The 18,701-nt window shown below is 35.5% G+C and overlaps 1 protein-coding gene across 1 annotated transcript in view; it reads left to right on the top strand.

The window, feature by feature from the left end:
• The window catches only part of FGF10 (fibroblast growth factor 10), an 80,677-nt gene extending 65,443 nt beyond the window's left edge, over nt 1-15,234 (top strand). Inside the window, exons 2-3 of the mRNA XM_077752892.1 lie at nt 10,800-10,903; nt 15,037-15,234. Of these exons, the coding sequence (XP_077609018.1) occupies nt 10,800-10,903; nt 15,037-15,234 (302 nt within the window). The remainder of the gene's footprint in view (nt 1-10,799; nt 10,904-15,036) is intronic.
• Nucleotides 15,235-18,701: the final 3,467 nt, after the last annotated feature.

Consider the following 18,701-nt stretch of genomic DNA (forward strand, 5'->3'; position numbering starts at 1 on the left):
AAAAACATTGCAGTGAATATTCCTTATTTTTTACATGGTTAGTATTTAAAACTCATCCTAGAGAATAGCACACTTTCCTTCTATTCAAGGCTCAGGTGAGGAGACACAAGCCACAATAGGATTCTTTCAGGGTTTTTCCCCGAATGTGAAATGCAAGAGGAATAATAAGTATAGGGCCAAAGTGGTGGCAAGAAACTAGGATTTCTAATTTTCTAAAAATTTTCCTGAAAAATTGGTTTTACTAAAAAAAATAGAGGAAAAAAAAGCAAAACTATAAATAGCTTTATAAAACTTTATAGACAAATACATTTTCTGATACAGAAATGTTTACTTTTTAGGAAGAAATATTTTTAGTAACTACTCTCAGCCTTACTCCTGGCCTTATTACCATTCAGATGAACTGTACTGGGCTTTTCTAAGGGTAGCTTCAGCCTCCTTTTCTAAACTCTTCCGTTTTATGCCATTTTGTAGAAAATTGGCATTTATGCCATTTTGTAGAAAATCCCATCGTAAAATGGAATCCAATGTCAATTATCCTGGGTAAATAATAGCAAATTACTCAAACATGTAAGTATTCCAGTTTGTTTACCTGTTTGTTTGTTTTCAGATTAGTGGTGGTTGGGAGTGGGAGTATAATTCCCATTTCTTGGGGCACACAAGCTTTTCTAAGTCTTTATTTCATGCAAAGTAAACCATATAATATTTTCTCATTTTGCAAGTTAATTAAATTTATTTCAACATTTCCTAGGACAGTTATCAAAAATCCCAAATAAACTCTCATCGTTAGAAACATTTAATCTATATTTCATTGTGAATATAGCCTAAGAACACAGAAGGTAATGTTTGAAAACATGGCCCTACTAAAATGTTGATAAATAATTATTTCCTGACATAATTCAATCAAGTTAAATGGACAAAAAGCAGTCTCTGGAGAAGGAAATAAAAAAGGGAAATTGCTGCATTTACCAAATCTATTGATCTAGCACAGTGCCGTGAAGAGACTTTAAATGACCACCTGCAACTGTTTGTTGACCGATGATCAACAGGGAACACTCCAGGGTCACATTTCATTTGCAGTTAAAAATACAACAGAAAATTAATCTTTAACACACTTTAACAATTAATTTACAACTGGGAGTACTGTCCCTAAAATTGTGTTGTTAGTTTCTGGTACTTTTAATGGTAGGTCAATGACAATGGCTGAACTATAATACAGGCCAATTGAATATAGCCTTAAATTGAGAAATGATTTAGAATTTGCCATTTTGTTCATCAATAACGCCAAGCTAATGACTATATTTGTCCTTGAGGCACCAGTTGAAAAGGTCGCTCTGGTCTTTAACAAATTAAGAAAAATATGTATCTTCATATTTATATAGAGAATTTTCTGCTAACCTAGGTCCTGTTTCTGTCTAGAGTTCTGAATGCATGTCAGGGTATCTCAAAGAACTATGGATGATAGAGAAACTAAATCATTTGCCTTATGCTGAAAGGGCATCTAGAGTCTAAAATAGTACAAGGTGGACCAGAATGAGACTAATGATTAGCCCACTCTGGTGTTCTCTTTTTAAAGAAGGTGAGATCACTCCAGAGCAAGTATATGCCTTTAACTCTGGGTGGAGGATAACAGATCAAGTGAATGTCTACTGATTTGTAGCAATTTCTTGGCCATTAGTATAACAATAAGGGGTCATACGGTCCCTTAATTTTTAGGCTGTTGACACAATTAGTTCTATGAAAATGCATGTAAAATACTTAAAGGAGTAACTGAAGGCACTTAAGTTTCAGCCAACATTTTTATTTAGGGGAAGAAAAAAGAGATTATGATAATCTTCTTGCAAATCTCTAAAAAACGTTGCCTATAGACAACAATAAGGTATATTTGTACACAAATTCCAAGTCCACATGGTTAGTTATGCAGATGTTGAGTCCCACACCTATCAAAAATACACAGAAGAGGGGCACTTGGGTGATTCAGTTGGCTGAGTGTTGGACTCTTGATTCTGGCTCAGGTCATGATCCCAGGGTCATAAGATCAAGCCCTGTATCTGGCTCCACACTCAGACTCAGACTCAGTCTCTCTTTCTCTCTCTCTCTCCCTCTCTCTCTCTCAAAATACAAAAATAAACATTTAAAAAATACACAAAAGAAAAACCTAGTACTTCTTTCCACATTCTTTAAAATTTTTTCATTGAGGTTAGGCTGCTACCATTATGTGTGTCTATTCTGTTTGTGGTTCTACTTCTCTGTTTCTGTCAATGCTTTTTTATATAAAATATCTGCTCCATTTCTGAATTGTAGTGTATAGAACAGTGTGTGGTCCTTGGACCAGCAGAATCAGCATTCCTGGAAAATGGCTAAAATTTCAAATACTCTGGTGCTTTCCCAGATCTGCTAAATAAAAAGCCCAGCAATCTGTGTTTAAACAAACCTTCCAGATAATTCTGATGCATGCTTAAGTTTGGGAACCACTTATATAGAAAATGAGCCAATTTTAGCAGACAGTAAATACCTATTCAATACCCACTTCTCCAGATTCTATGCAATCCTATGAGCTGTACACAATTAGCTCCAATTTGCAAATGAGGAAACTAAGACTCCAGAATTATAAATGACTTATTCAAGGTCACATAGCTGGTAACATATAGATGTTAAGCCAAGTTCTTCTGCTCTTTTAGAGCTATTTCCCTCTCTATGCTTAAACTCTTTCATTAATTTCATCATGTAAAATAAGACTGTGATGTTCACTTTAAAATTTTGTGTGTATATGTGTCTGAAATTACTAGCTGCTTCATTTTGTGTGTGTGTCTGTGTGTTTGATTGAGAGACAGACAGACAGATGATGGGGGGGCAGGGTGGAAAGAAATGAAATGGGAATATAAATAGGCAATACAAAAAATAAAATTAGTATCATAAATGTTGCTGTCCAATTACTCTCAATATATAGCAATTAGGAACACTTTGACATTCTTTCAAGACAGTTAAGCTAGAGTCTAGATGTACTTTCTGATATTATTGAATTGAGTAAGTATTCAATTCCAAACAGGGCTACTTAAGCTAAGAGCTATTAACACAGTTATGCTACTCCTCAGCTATGTGCTCTCCTTTCTCGGTCTTCAAAAACACATTCTCTTCTTCCTTTTGGCATTCACTACTAACAGACTATTTTGCAGGTATATGCTACCCATGAATTTGGTAACAGTTTTCTACTCATAAGTTTTGTGAAATTTTTTGAGCTCATGTAATTGTCAAGTAAACAAACAGCATCAGATGCTTGTTAAAAGGTGATAAGACAGATTTTATTCACACTACTGTAGTAAGGGAGAGAGACTACAATATTAACTGAGCTCAACTCCAGCTAAGCCAAAGACAGTTGAGGTTTCTAAGGGAGAACAAAGGATTATGGATAAGTGGGAAAGGTGAGAAAAAAAGAGTTGAGAGTCTGTGGAAATGAAAAATTATGAAAAGGAATAAGTGAGGAATTACTGAAAATAGTTTGGGAAGGTAGATTGGGACCATGTATAATTGCAGCTGGAGAGCACTGAATTTCCTTAAATAAAGACTTAGCATGGAAACCTGAGGTCACCTTTAGGGACAAGGCCTACTACAGGGGGAAGGCAGGCTGAAGTGCGGTCAAGTCTTTTTGCAAAGAATTCAGGGACGATCCTTTGTGCTGTGTAAGAGTTCAGCAGTCACATAATGTGTTGAGGCTTTAATTAAAATAACTGTTTAACATTAAAGAGAAATAAAAACATTATTTGAAATATTTTTAATTATTATGATGGAAATTATTTAGTTTTGAAAAACACTAAGTATTTTTTTCTGGACATAATCTTATGAACCTAGAATCTATTGGAATTCCTCGATGTAATGTAGCATTTCACTGTCAAAAACCATGAATGGAATCATGTTTTCAAGAAATTCAAGAGTGTAAATGAACTACCAGCTGAAATAATAATTGCTGTATAATTTTTGCAACACTGGTAATTATGAAGCAAAATTATACCCCATTAGATTGTTTGCAAATTATCACAATTTTTATAACATAGAAAAATTATATTTGTTTTATCATAAATATGGAAGATAAAACTAACATAATTTGTTCTAAATATAGACCTAAATATTATCATGTTTCACTAGAATTTTGCACATTTGTATAGAACTTCACTTTCTGGAGTGTAAGAAATAATGTATCAAAAAGAGATTCTAGGATTTCTACACAAAATCTCATCCTGTATTCAGAAAAGAAGTAATCAAATCCTGCCCATAATTTTAACTCAATTCTAACCAGACCTGGTATTAATTTATCAGCTTATTTTAATGGAGTTACTCAAAAGCTCCTTAGAGCATTCTAGTTTCACAGCAGAGAAAGTCATTACAGATAATGTCATCAAGAAAAACATTAAATTTTGGTTAGTAATCTCCATATTTGAACAAGAAAGTAAATGACCTTGAAGATAAAGGTGCCAAATTATTTTTTTAATAAATAAAGTCTAAGAAGCTATAAAACTTTAATTACCTAGAAAATTCACCTATATAAAAATTAATCTCTTTGTGTTAACTAATTGGTATGCTTCTCTAAAATACTTTTGAAATCTAAAAATCAAGAGTGTGCTAGAATATGGAGAAAAGTATTCAAAACAGGTAAAACAGTCTTTATCACTGCCTTTTTTGTTTTGCTATTTTCAACTTTATTCAACAAAACCTGATTTAGTGGGAAAAAAGTTGGCCCTGAATACAAAACACCGAACCTACCCTCCCCCAGGTGAGTGCGTACTCACCAATTGATTTAATTTCCCCAAAGTCCAGTTTCAGCATGTACAGAACATAATGCTTAGCTGATATATTTTGTGAGACTGAGATATGAATATTAAAAGTATATGATACATGACAGTCATTCTGTATTAGTTCTTGATTTTTGTGCTATTCCTGTCTTTCAATTCAACTTACCCCAAATGGTGCTTTTCTTAATCAAGAAAGCTTCCTTGAAACCTCATGTTCTAGATAGCCTTTCTGATCCGTGTTTGACACTCCTTTTCTCACAATGTTAATAATGAAGATTAGAAGAGCCATACATATATTATTAAGAAAATTTAAAGGAGTTTCAGATTTGTAATAATTGCCTATAAATAGCAAATACTTATATTTTATAATTCACTGACTTTTCCTTTGAAGTATACACATTTTGGCATTTCCTTTTTCATTTTTATTTTATTTGGATGTAGAGTTCTTAATTTATCTCAAGGATTTACAAATTTGACTTTGCTATCAAAAGAAAAAAAATTTGTGTTTAATGAATACTGAGTTTTCCTTTACTCAGCTAGTTGCTGGACTGCCCACTAATTGATTCATTATCATTCATTCAATAAAAATATATTGAGCACATATTATGAACTATGTATGTATGTCCTATTCAGAGTGAAATAACAGATGTGACAGATCCTGAATTCGTGAGACTCTGACATTTATGGAGCTACTTCCAAGTTTCATAACAAAGTTTTTGAAAAATACATTCCTCACCCAGGAAAGCACCACTGCTACTCAAATAAAATACAGTCTATACTTTTATCGAGAGTGGTCCCCACAAAGTAAAACTGGTGGGGAGAGCCAACCATAGTTCAAATACACACTGAATCCTTCTCCCTCTGCCATGTGTTTCTTTAGTTACTCACTTCTCCACACAGACTATTCCCCTCAACCTTTCAAATTCTCACCTACTAAAATACTACCTCTGAAAGGTTCACCCCGAACATCAACCAGCTTTTTCAGGACAACAATTTTATTATTTAAAACCATGATGATGTATTTTCTCTCTGATATAGCACTTAAAATATTTGGTTTGTAATTACTTGAATTATTTGTGTCCTTTTTCTACCAAGTTTTAAAACTCCTTGATGGTAAAGACTGCGCTTGCTTGTCTTTGCATCCTCCATTCTAAGAGCTAACATAAATCCTACACAGTGTTGCTTAATAGATATTAGCCAAAAATAATCTCTAGGATTCCTTAACATATTCATGTTCTGTTTATTTATGAGATAATATGGAATTTTGCATTTATTTTTTATATCTAGTTTTCCCCTTGTCTTTATCAATTTTATTAAAGTTTTACTTGCCTTTTACTTATTTTCTCCTGTTGTGTCCATGAAAAAATGTTTAAGGAGAAAGTTACCATGATGGCCAATAGCTTGTTTATTCTAATTGCCCAAAAAGAGAAGTATTCTTGGTCCAACATGATTGCTGGGGAGAAAATCAGTCAAATCCTTCTCTTCTGGAGAAGGATAAGAAGCATAAGCTGGGAAAGAAACTTGTGAATGGCCCTTTGCAGATTAACTACTCAATGATTCATCAAAACATAACTCATGCCTTGGCAAGTTAAAAGAAAAGATGATTTACATGAAAATCGTGTATGTTTTTCCATTTGGACTTTATCAATTTGCAAAATCCTCCCCATTACCATGGTGATGTTGCATTCTTAGGTAGAATTTTCTCATTAACAAGAGCTGACTTATGTCATAATCACTTGTAATGCCAATAATCAAACTTTATTATTTAGGATGTTAAATATGATCCAGAATAAACTTTACAGATTGCTATTATTTATGTACATGAATTTGCTAAATATTGGCTTTTTCTAATATGGTTTTTTTTAAATATTTTTTTATTTATTTCTAGGAGAGAGAGAGACAGCGTGAGCAGGGGAGGGTCAGAGAGAGAAGGAGACACAGACTCGGAAACAGGCTCCAGGCTTCGAGCTGGCAGTCAGCACAGAGCCCGACGCGGGGCTCGAACCCACGAACCGCGAGATCATGACCCAAGCGAAAGTCGGACGCTTAACCGACTAAGCCACCCAGGCGCCCCTTTTAATATGGTTTTTAAGTAACATATTTTTAGATAAAATACTTCCTATCTGCCAGAATACCCCATGGTTGATACCTTGAGCCTTATTAACTCCCTACTCTCACTTCTTCTGACTTTCTGCCTTGCTCCTTGTTCTCTAGTTGGTAAATCAAACTTATGATTTTTCTGGAAAACATCATACTATTTTCACTTTAATGCTTGTGTTCATGTCTTCCCACCTTTCTCCTGAATGCCTTGTGTTCAACCTTCAAAACTCAGTTGAAGTCTCATCTCCAAAGAGGAAGTCAGCCTTGGAGCCACCACCAATATGAACTACTTTTATTTTTCTTCCACCTTAGCTCTTATCATCACTTAATGTGTTTTATTGTAATTCTCTGTGTATTTGTCTTTTACTCCCAATAGAGAATAGATTCTGATTGAGGAGGGCCATAACTTACTTGATTTATGTTCCCATTTCCTAAAAGAGTGCCCTTCTCCTCAAAGGTCTTCCTATGTGTTTGAATTCAACTGTCCAAAAGCTCTTAAATAGGTATACAATACCACTTGGGATATTCATCTTTTAAGAGACATCAAAACTGATGTTGTTACAACTTAATATAAGTAATAGAATTTCACTATAAGAATATGTCTTTAAATTTAAAAAAGAGCTGACCTATATGAATGGGAAATATAATTTATGTTCCCTTTCACTGATGATATAAGTTTTAGGTTTTAGTTTCTTTGAGTAACAAAACAACACTTTATAACTTTTGAGATAATTGTATGCTCACATAAGTTGTAAGAAATACAGAAAATTTATATTCTTTCACTTACTTTCCCCTAAGAGGTCGTCCTTTAATTGGCATTGAATTTTGAACCAAAATAAACAAATACACTAAGTTAATAGTCTAACAACCATCAAGCAAAATTCTGGACCTCCTTTGCAAAAATACTTTTTATAGGAAGACTTGATCACCCTCACCAAAGAACAGAGAACACTGGAGAGATTCTCTATGAAAAAGGGACTAATCCTCTAGACTTGAGCCCCTCAGAAAGTCCCTTTCACATTAACAGATGTTTATAATAAAGACAGTCATTGTTCATTACCACAAAATTATCAGATTATAATTTACTGGTATATCGTGTACCCAAAAAATTCTTCTTCAGAATTTGAAAGACCCTTAAATCATCTAGGTCTTCCCACTTTCTATTTTGAAGCATAGTGAACCTTTTCATATGAGTCTTAACTGGTCACAGAGTGGGGAAAATGGTTCACTGATTGATGGATCCTTTAAATACTGAGTTTCTATTTTGTGCAAAGCAGAAAAATCCAGGGATTTCCAAGCTAAATATGATATATCATGTGCAGTTTACTGAGCATTTATGCTCAGAAATGACTGGTCAAGGATTTGGTAACATTTGTATCACAAAGTTTTTTCTTTTGTCAACTCAGTCTTTTGCTATAGCTTAATCCCACTAATCTTGTTCACCTTCAAAAATCCTGCTTTATTCTTTGCTTCAATCTTTCATTCTAACAATTTCCACCTATAAAAGCATATATAAGGAACATCTTGCAATTTACTGACAGTTTTACTTGTTTCTTAGGCAAAGTAAATACCGGCCTGAATATTTTGCCCCAGAATTTAACCTGCTGCCTCACTCTGTATCTTCTGCCTGTGACATAAAGTATATTAGATTCCCTTCCCTGATACTTAGACATTTTCCTCTGTGGCATGTCTATTAAAGACTATTATCTTGATGAGTCATTTTGTCAGATGGTTTTCCAACAGGATTCCCTTGAGAGAATGGGAAAGAGTGGGGAAATATGATGCAGAGACAAATAGTCAGGGATGGAGAGTTAAATAGTCTGAAAGCCAGAAGTTTAGTAATCTATCATTACTGACTTGTATCACTTCATCATCTTGTGTGTGAGTTATATACTCTCATATCCTCTGGCTTTTTTTCTTCATCTGTAATTAAGAATAGCAATACCCATCTCAGAGGATTGCTGTGAGAATTAAAGAAATAAACTATAAGAAAATATTTTAAAATATGCAAATAAGTGGGTGTATTTGTATGTACCTTGAGGGCAACTAGCTGCATAAGGAAAAGCAATACTAAAAATACAGATACGGTTTCCTTCACCCTTTGTAATCTGTCCTTGGTTTGAGCTTGCCCAACTGAGATTTATCCCACGCTATTAGTGAGGGAGTGTGCTATGTTAGGTGAGAAGCTTCCTACAAAATACATGGACAGAATGATCCATGGCATATAGTCTAGCTCTCTGGTTTTGTCAACTTTGCAGTGCGGGAACTCAAACATTTCTGTTGGCCTCCACATGGCTGGTCAACCTACGACAGATGAGGAGGAAAGAGGCATTCATGTCTTAAGAACAAGCCACCCTTTCCCTATAGGAAAGTATACATATAAACACCCAATTTGTTGAACACATTTAGAATGGCATTTCTTATGACAGTTGATATATAATAAATGATAACATATAATCACCTTTAAGATGTTATGGGCTAAGTAGGGCGCCTGGGTGGCTCAGTTGGTTAAGTGTCCGACTTCGGTTCAGGTCATGATCTCATGGTTCATGGGTTCAAGCCCCGCATCAGGCTCTGTGCTGACAGCCAGCTCAGAGCCTGGAGCCTGTTTCGGAATCTGTGTCCCCCTCTCTCTCTGACCCTCCCCTGCTCACGCTGTCTCTCTCCCTCTCTCAGAAATAATAAAACATTTTAAAAATTAAAAAAAAAAAGATGTTATGGGCTAAGTCAATGGGAATTTGTATGTTCTGTTCAGGATTTACTCAGTTTGGTGAAGAAGGAGCTCCAAAATCTATTAAATGTGAGAGGAAGATTATTTTCTCTAATAATATTTGAGGCACTAAGCTCTAGCTGTAGGCAATTTCTAATTATTTTATATATACTAGCTCATTTATTCCATACAGCATGACTAGGAAGGAGGAACTATTGTGTTGCCCATATTACAAATGAAATTTAAACACAGGCAGTTCAGTGACTCCTCCTGTGGTCACTGGAAATGCAAAGCCAGACTACAACCCAGACACTCTGGATCCAGAAGCCTTTGCTAATCACCTGAGAAAGCTTTCCTAAGAATTCTAGAATAAGAAATAGTTTTAGTACCTGAGGTCTTCTTAACCTAAAACAGATTTTGGGTAAAATATCAAATGCTCTCCCTTTACTTACCTACAAATGTTTCAGAGAAAATTACCTTTAGATGCATGAACCAAAACATATGTATTAGGAGAAAAGTTCTCTTGTCTATCAGTTACAGAAACCCTCAGTTTTCCATTCTTTCTAGAGGGGAAAAAGCCTTTAAAAGTGCTGATGAATATTGGATATTCTCCCAACTCAGAGTAGTGATTTTGCTATTTTACAGACAATGTGGATGTTGGGATCAGTCTTTCTGTATCTCAGAATGTCAACACATTTTTTTCAAACTGAATTTATCAGTTAAATGTAGCCAAGAGATTTAGTTTATCTGAGTGTCCTACAAAGGAGAAATAGTTTACCACTGTTTTTACAGATTGAGGTAAATCTGACAGATTACTGACATATGCTATGGATTTAATTTAATACCATAGTACAGATGTGTGCTCTGATAAATTTTTGTGAAACCTAGGCTAAGATAGAGTTGTTTCAATATTTATGGGGTTGAAAATGTAGAGTTAGCAAAGGAAGTATTTTAATTAAAACAATATTTTTCCTTATATGCTCAGAGTAAACTATAGGGGAATTCTTCTAAAGAGTTACTATTGTTTCAATATAATTGCTGGGTTTTTAGGCACATCAAAAGAGGTTTGGAGGGTTTTATCCCAGTTTTTAAAATCTACTAATTTTAGAACTATCAGAAATTAAAACTCAGTAGTTCTTCTGATTTTCTTTCTTTCACCTAAATTTATTTGACGCTTTAAGTTTANTTCCCATTGTATGGTTTAGGTATCCTGGAGATAACTTCAGTGGAAATCGGAGTTGTTGCCGTCAAAGCCATTAACAGCAACTATTATTTAGCCATGAACAAGAAGGGGAAACTCTATGGCTCAGTAAGTATTCTGCTTTAATTTTCCATGTCTGCTGCAGTAAATCATTACCAGAGTTTTGGAATGTTTCCCTCAGACATTGAAGAGCTTTGTTATCATTCTATTGCTAGTAAATAGAGCCACAGTGGGCTGGTCACCAGAGTTTCAAGGGCTGGCAAAGCGGCTCTTGCAACTCTGTAATTTCCTCTGTTGTTCACCCATCAGTCTACCACACAAGCTGTTACTGGCATTCGTTAGTCTGTGCTCTGAACTGTTAACGGGTCAGACTCTCACGGAAGCATCTGGTCAGATTGGCACGGGTGCCGCAGACAACTTGGAGAAGAATCATTGAAAACAAAGATCTTAAATTGAGTAGAAATCATATACTGTGTGTGTTTTAGAGCTGAAGATAAAACAGGGGCTTGGTATTTTGCATTCTTTTAAAATATGAGATGGGGAGACAGATTAAGAAATTTACCATTTGTGTGCCATTCAATCAACTCCATATTTTTATTTACTTAGACAACAGTCATTAATTCAATGTGGAGCTGGTATCCAGCCAATGCTTTGAGTACATATGTTTCTAGTGTTTCATAGCAAGTATTAAGGACTATCACTTCAAAATGTGTAAATAACTTTTTTTTGTTGATTAGCATAAGGACAATTGCAATGCCTGCCTAGATCCAGCAGGTCCCAAACTTCAGTATGCATCATAATCACTGGGAAGATTAAATCACGTTTCTAGATTTTTTTGGTACACTAAAGCTGTGGTAATTTCTAGATATTTCTTTTCCTTTTTTCTTTTCTTTTCTCTTTTCTTTTCTTTCTTTTCTTTTTTCTTCCTTCCTTCCTTCCTTCCTTCCTTCCTTCCTTCCTTTCTGAGAGAGAGAGAGAGAGAAGGTACAAGCAGACAAGCAGTGAAGGAGAAAGAGGGAGACAGAGACTCTCAAGCAGATTCCATACCCAGTGCAGAGCCTGATGCAGGGCTCAATCCCACAGATCGTGAGATCATGACCTGGCCGAAATCAAGAGTCAGACACTTCACCAACAGAGCCACCCAGGCAGCTCAAAAAATGGATAATTCTTAAATCAACAGTGTCATAAAAATATTTACTACTCTCATTTCCCCACTTTTTCTTCTGTCCCAACACAGCTCATATACGGTGCCTATTCTGCTCCTTGAATTCTAAGATGTGTGAATTATTTGGTCCCATCTCTATATCTAAAGTAGATGGCCACTGCCTTCTAGCATAGCGCCCCCTTTTAGTTTTCTGCGGTAGGATTCATTGGAAAACCTCTCATTACTGTGTATATTGTTGACTACCTTCCCCCAATTTATTGTAAACTTAAATTGGGCAGGGTCTGCCTTGTCCCGCACTATATCCTCAGCACTCAGTCCCTCCAGAGCAGAGTTATAAAAGCATAAACCTAACCACTTGTCCTAGCAGTTCAGCACATCATAGCCTGTACCCTCCATTTCTGGTCCATTTCAGAAAGAAGCCCATTTTCTAACCACAATGCATTGTTTTTGCAATTTTGCATCACAACCAGGAAGAGTAAAATATGATGGCTTGCTCAAATTAAATGAAAAACCCACTCAAATTGAATGTGCCATTCAGAGTGAACTAGGACTAGGAATTCTGCACTAAAGGGTATGCCATCAAAACTCATGAGGACATATCTAACATAATTCTGTAAATCAGGGGCAATGTTTACAAATTCCTATCATCTTTTTTCAGGGGATTTACACTGACATCCTAAGCCTTCTTGAAAATATTAAGCCAACACCTAGAGTGATTAATTAAACCAGCTCTATATTATATTCTGTATTGAATATTTTCCTCTGTTCCCTTTTGGGAAATGTATGTCTCTCTTATATTTTCATTATTCCTTCTCTGAACAATTTATCTATGCTATTCTTGGTTTCCACATGACTAACAGCATTAAATAAGTTAGAAAATGGTATTTAAATAAAACAGGCTCTCATACAGCCTGATTTAAGGACCAAAGAAATGTATGAGGCATCCTGAGGAAGTTCAAAACCTTTCTTTAAACTACCAAAACCCAACTTTTGAGATCTTTCTCTAGACTATACTTTTTTTTAACTTTAATATTGATGATTTGCCTAAATGCTATAAACACATAGATTCCTAGGTCTTTCCTCCAAAGATTCTGATATATTTGAGGTAAAGTGGGTAAATATTAAAAAACACTTGAGATTAGGAGTCTGCTATAGGTATACCTATAGGTATACTTTAAGAGACATTGCTCTATAAATTTATTTTGGGGAGACAAAATAACTAAACATCTACTGTTCCTTTCTATACACTGCTCTGTTGCAAATATAAAGTCATCTCCGGGGAACCTGGGTGATTCAGTCAGGTAAGTGCATCCAATTCTTGATTGCAGCTCAGGTCATGATTTCATGGCTTCATGGGTTTGAGCCCCACATTGGGCTCTGCACTGATGGCATGGAGCCTGCTTGGGATTCTCTCTCTCTCTTCCTCTCTCTCTGCCCTTACTCAACTTGCACTGTCTCTGTCTCTCTCAAAGTGAATAAATAATCTTTAAAAAATAAAAATAAAAAATAAAGTAATCTAGAAAACCTCAGTCCTCCCATAGTCTCTAAACTCCCCCACTTTATTAGAATGAATATAACTATACATGTAAAAAATCATCTCTGCTTTGAAAGCCATATAGCTTTAGACAAACTAAGGTGAATTAATGGGGGGAAAAAAAACAATATAGTAAGGACTTAAGTTCCTTTCTAATTCGGAATTTTTGTCACATTAAAATTCTTACCTTAAATAATTTACCTTTCCCTCTTACTTTAAACCAAATGAACCATTTGATGTTAGACTTCTATATTACTTTATAGAAGTGAAGCACATTGGGTAAATAAATTCCAGGAAACAAAGCTTAAATTGGAAACATGAATGTAAAATATACCTGTTTGTGACAGTTCGGATAATGTTCAAAATTAAGATCTAGTTGGCAGAAACCTGAATACTTAAATATACACACATGCAGGAATTGGGAATTTAGTAACATTTTTTTTTTAAATCCCGAGGTGAGAAAAACTGAACTGCCCAGTTGAGGCCAATGAAAGATGCCTATAATACCCTTGGCTTGGATCGGAAAAAGGTCGAACCAGAGGAGCAAAAGCCCCAATTCTTTGGCTTCTAACCTGCTTTAGTGTGGGTATAAGGGAAGAGGGACATTTCCAAAGCTAGAGTTTTGAGATTAGTGAGGTACCTCCTCTACATCAGTAACTCCAGAGTGAGATACTAGATTTATGTAATGAAGGAAACATCAATTCTTGTCCCAAAGATTCCCCCTAAAAACACATGGTCACTTGAAACAAAGCCAAAGTACTCTGACTATTGAGTAGAATTTCCAAGGATCAAAGCCTCAGGTTTATATAGTATACACAGTGATAGTCACCAAGTTTGTAATTTCTTTGATATGGTAATTCATAAAGCAAGGCATTTCATGTCCTAGTTTTCAATCATTCCTAGAGCTCAGAGCCAAATCTATTAAAATTCCAGCTTATAGAAAATTGTAAATAATTTACAAAATGTAGAAATCTAGTATTTTTAAGAAAGGAAGACATCCCTCCATCTCTCCCTGGTCTCTTGGGTATCTAGATCTATTATGATTTTCCTATAAGATCTGCTTTCTTCCCAATGTGGATGTATTTATTATGGATTTACAGGCAAGGTTTACAAACTTGAGAAACACAGGGTCTCCTGTAATTCTATTTCTCCCATGAGACCCCATGGTCCTTATTCTGAAAAAAGTATTATAATTGTTTATCATTGGCTCATCACAAATACCACTAGTAGAATGCATGCTCTTAACAATCATTCTAGGCACTTAAACCATGCCATATTCAAAGCATACCAGCTTTTTAAAGGGGCCCTAACATGTGTTTATGATGATCAATTAAAATGAATCATAAGCCTTCAAACACAGAATCTGCTTTGTGGTTATGAGTTTTACTCTTCTGCTGTTGGCAACATGTCTTAAGTGCACAACTTAGGTACAAATGATATCAGCGAACAAAGCTCTTGAACTGGAGTTTTCTGGATGGTTTGTATCAAATGGATTTAAGTATCATCATCACAGAAATAAAAGATTTTATTTTCCCCCTGCAGAAAGAATTTAACAATGACTGTAAGCTGAAGGAGAGGATAGAGGAAAATGGATACAATACGTATGCATCCTTTAACTGGCAGCACAATGGGAGGCAAATGTATGTGGCACTGAATGGAAAAGGAGCTCCCAGGAGAGGACAGAAAACAAGAAGGAAAAACACCTCAGCTCATTTTCTTCCAATGGTGGTCCACTCATAGAGGAAGGAATGTTTGTGGATATAGCAGAACCGAAGCCTCTTTCACCAGGACTAGTTGGTATTCTTCATGAAGACAGTAGCTCAAAAGGCAAAGACATACTGCAGATGTCTGCTTGCTTGCAAGAAAGGAAGTCTTTGAAGGTTTTGTACTCACTGCTGACATAATGATGTTCTTTTAATTAGTTCTGTGTCATGCCTTATAATCGAGATAATAGGCAGATTAAATGGGATGGAAGTTATTCCTAAATGAACAACACTGTGGCTGGGTTTTGGTTACGTTTTTGTTTATGTTCTTGTTTTTGAACTTCTGAGATAGAACTTAAAGGACATGGAACAATCTGTTGAATGATTTTCGGGAAAGTTATTTATGGAATACGAACTCATATCAAAGACTTTCATTGCTCATTCAAGCCTAGTGATTCAATGAGCAGTAAGACACGCAAGCATTTACTGGAAAGCACTTGGGTCATATCATATGCACAACCAAAGGAGCTTTGGGCGTGGCATCGTGGAAGAATTGGATAATATGAAAAAAATGTAAACATGTTAGCGTAAAATTGTTCTAACAAAACAAATAGTATGGTATGCTTGTGCATTCTGCCTTCATCCCTTTCTATTTCTTTCTAAGTTATTTATTTAATAGGATGTTAAATATCTTTTGGGGTTTTAAAGAGTATCCACAGCAGCTGCCCTCTGGTTTACCTTTTCTTTTTCTTCAGCACACCCCATGCATGTTCATGACAAAAGTGTTTTTAAAACTTGGCAAACACTTCAAGACTAGGAGAGGAGATAGGGAAGCAGGGTGAGAGCCCCGTGTAATAGCAGTTAATTTAATACCACTTCTGCAGTAAGAAGAATCAACAGCAAATATGACAGTGCTGGGGCATGGCTTGATGAGACATATCTGCCATCATTTAAAAATAGCTATCACTCCTAAGGCTTCCTTTCATAAGAAATAGAGCAGAAGGCCAAATTCTTTTCTCTCAGTATATCAATGGGTCTCCAAAATTAAAAGAAGGAAAATTGTTAAATAAATTTTAGTAGCCTAGCCTCGTTATTCACTAATGATTTTTTTGCCATGTCTCACAGTAGTGATGAAGAGGCTGTCTGCATATATGAGAACCTTTTTATAAGTCCCACGTAGTACATCTCCCCCAAAGGAATTATCAAGGAATTTGAAGTGCAACCCTTCCAGGGGCTTAAACTGAGCAAATATATCATGGTATATGTCTAATCATATACGGAAACCTGTTCCAGCTGTATGACCTAGTCGTTACAAAACCAAATAAAACTTATTTTCTGTAAATTTAAAGAGCTTTGGAAGATTCCACAATGTAACTGTATCAAAATTCATTTTGTTAGAGCAGGCATAGAAAACAACGCATAGGAATATACCAGTCATTGTCACATTGTATTCCACTAAATAAACACATAAGCCTTATTTGCAGTGTCTGTAGTGATTTTTAAAAAAGTATAGAAAAGTACTATTTGTTTTAAATACTTTAAGTCATAACTATGAGATTATATTGATGCTGCGATTTTATCTTCATATTTCTTGTTTTGAAAAGGTCTGTTTATTTTTTTTTGTTCAGACACAGTATTTTGGTACAAGGGAAAGACTCACTAAATGTGTCTTTATACTAAAGTTTAACCTCTAGAAAGGCTGGTGTTTTGTGATCCTCTCTTCTAACTTCATTGTGTCGTTATTTAACCAGCACTTCCAGTTAATCTGTTACTTAAGAATTAGTTTTACTAAGACATTTTCCCATAAAGTAATACCATAAAATATTTTTTTTTCATTCCTTAAAGTTGGAATTTCAAAAGATATGCATTTGAGGCAGAGTGTTTGGCTTATGGCTACAGCTGCATTTCATGGCATTTGGCTTCCAACTTGCTTCTTGACAAATCAGATTCTAAAAATGTTTAATTTTTGTGGTTGGAATCTGTATGTTAAAATGTAATTGGTAACGGAGTCTGAGAGTTATAATGTAAGGTATTGCTATCAGAACTAGATTATCTTTGTTCTTTTATTTTAAAATAATAATTGCACCTGACACATGAACACGGACCACCCAAAACCAAAATTAAACGTTTGATGAGGCAAATACAGTATTAGATGACTACACTAACAGCAAACAGGGCACAAACTGGATTCATATTTCACATAGCCATTTAGATTACTGAGGAGACTATGTGTAAACAGGCATCATTATTGTACTGGAAACACTAAAACAGCTTCTAGCAAAATGTATCAAAGCTTGCAGAAGCCAAAAATAGAAAACATCTCCCTCACCTCAGCCTCCCTCCATACACACACACACACACACACACACACACACACACACACACACACACACGGAGATAAGAACAGAAACAGTGTGGTAAGGAGTAAGGAGATTCTCCTGCATTTAAAAATGGCATCTTTGCTTGATCATTGAGATAGAATTCTGGTCCCCTTTGCAGCTGGATTCTGCTTCTGCAGAAAAAGCAGTTCCAGCCCGGAATATTTTATGTTAAAAAAATTATCATGATTTTGGAAGCTCAGCCTCTGCAGGAAGTGTGGCCCCTGGCCACAATGTCAAGGTGTGTCAGCCACAAATGTATGTCCCCATCTGAGTGTTGGTTCGGAGAAGACTCCTCATAAAGATACAGAATCCCTCCCTCCTCCTACCTCCCAAAAGGCTGAACAGTGTATAGTATGTTACATTTAAATAAATCAATAAAAATGCTGGGAAAAGAAAACAGAAATATTGTCCTTGTTTGTTTTATTAGCCTATACCTAACTATACCTGGGAATAAAGAGAAGCTCTAGTGTTCTATGCATGGCAGGATGTGGTTAAATGCCCCACAGTCCCAAACAACAACAAAAGAAAAACATCACTCAAACATGTTAAGTTTTCTTTAATGTTTTACATGTGTGAGTCAGCTATCCTTACTCTAATAACAACCAAATGCTTTGGATTTTTCCTAAGTATTCAGGTCCACCTAGTTTACACAGTGGATAAAGAAGGATGGATTGGAAACAAGGATGGCTTGTGAAACAATGAAAGACTTTTGGAGGAAAGCCAGGAGGCTGCAAAATCTGATTTCAAGGGGAGAGAGTAGGCCAACGAATCTGATTTGAGAAGTAGAGAGAGAAAAGTATATAATTATGTAAGTTGTGTCCACGGCCAAAGAAAGGTTATGAACACTAAATTGATCAGCATTACTACTGCACAGTTCCAATAATTTGGATGTTGTTAATTAAGGGTTTATGATTATTCAGCAAAAATAAAATTTACCCTTTCCTTATCAGTGAAGGCAGTAGCTGGCCCAAACTTTGGTTTAAAAAGATAACTAAAGGAAACCATGAAATACTTACAATACCTCTTGCATTAGAAGTAACCCGTTTACATGCAAACAAATATCACGCTGAATAAGAATTCTTGTCTGTTTCAGGACAGGACTTTTGCAACTTAAACAAAGCAG

This window comes from Crocuta crocuta, unplaced genomic scaffold (genome assembly GCF_008692635.1).
Source record: "Crocuta crocuta isolate KB4526 unplaced genomic scaffold, BGI_CrCroc_1.0 scaffold409, whole genome shotgun sequence".
NCBI classification, from domain to species: Eukaryota; Metazoa; Chordata; class Mammalia; order Carnivora; family Hyaenidae; genus Crocuta; species Crocuta crocuta.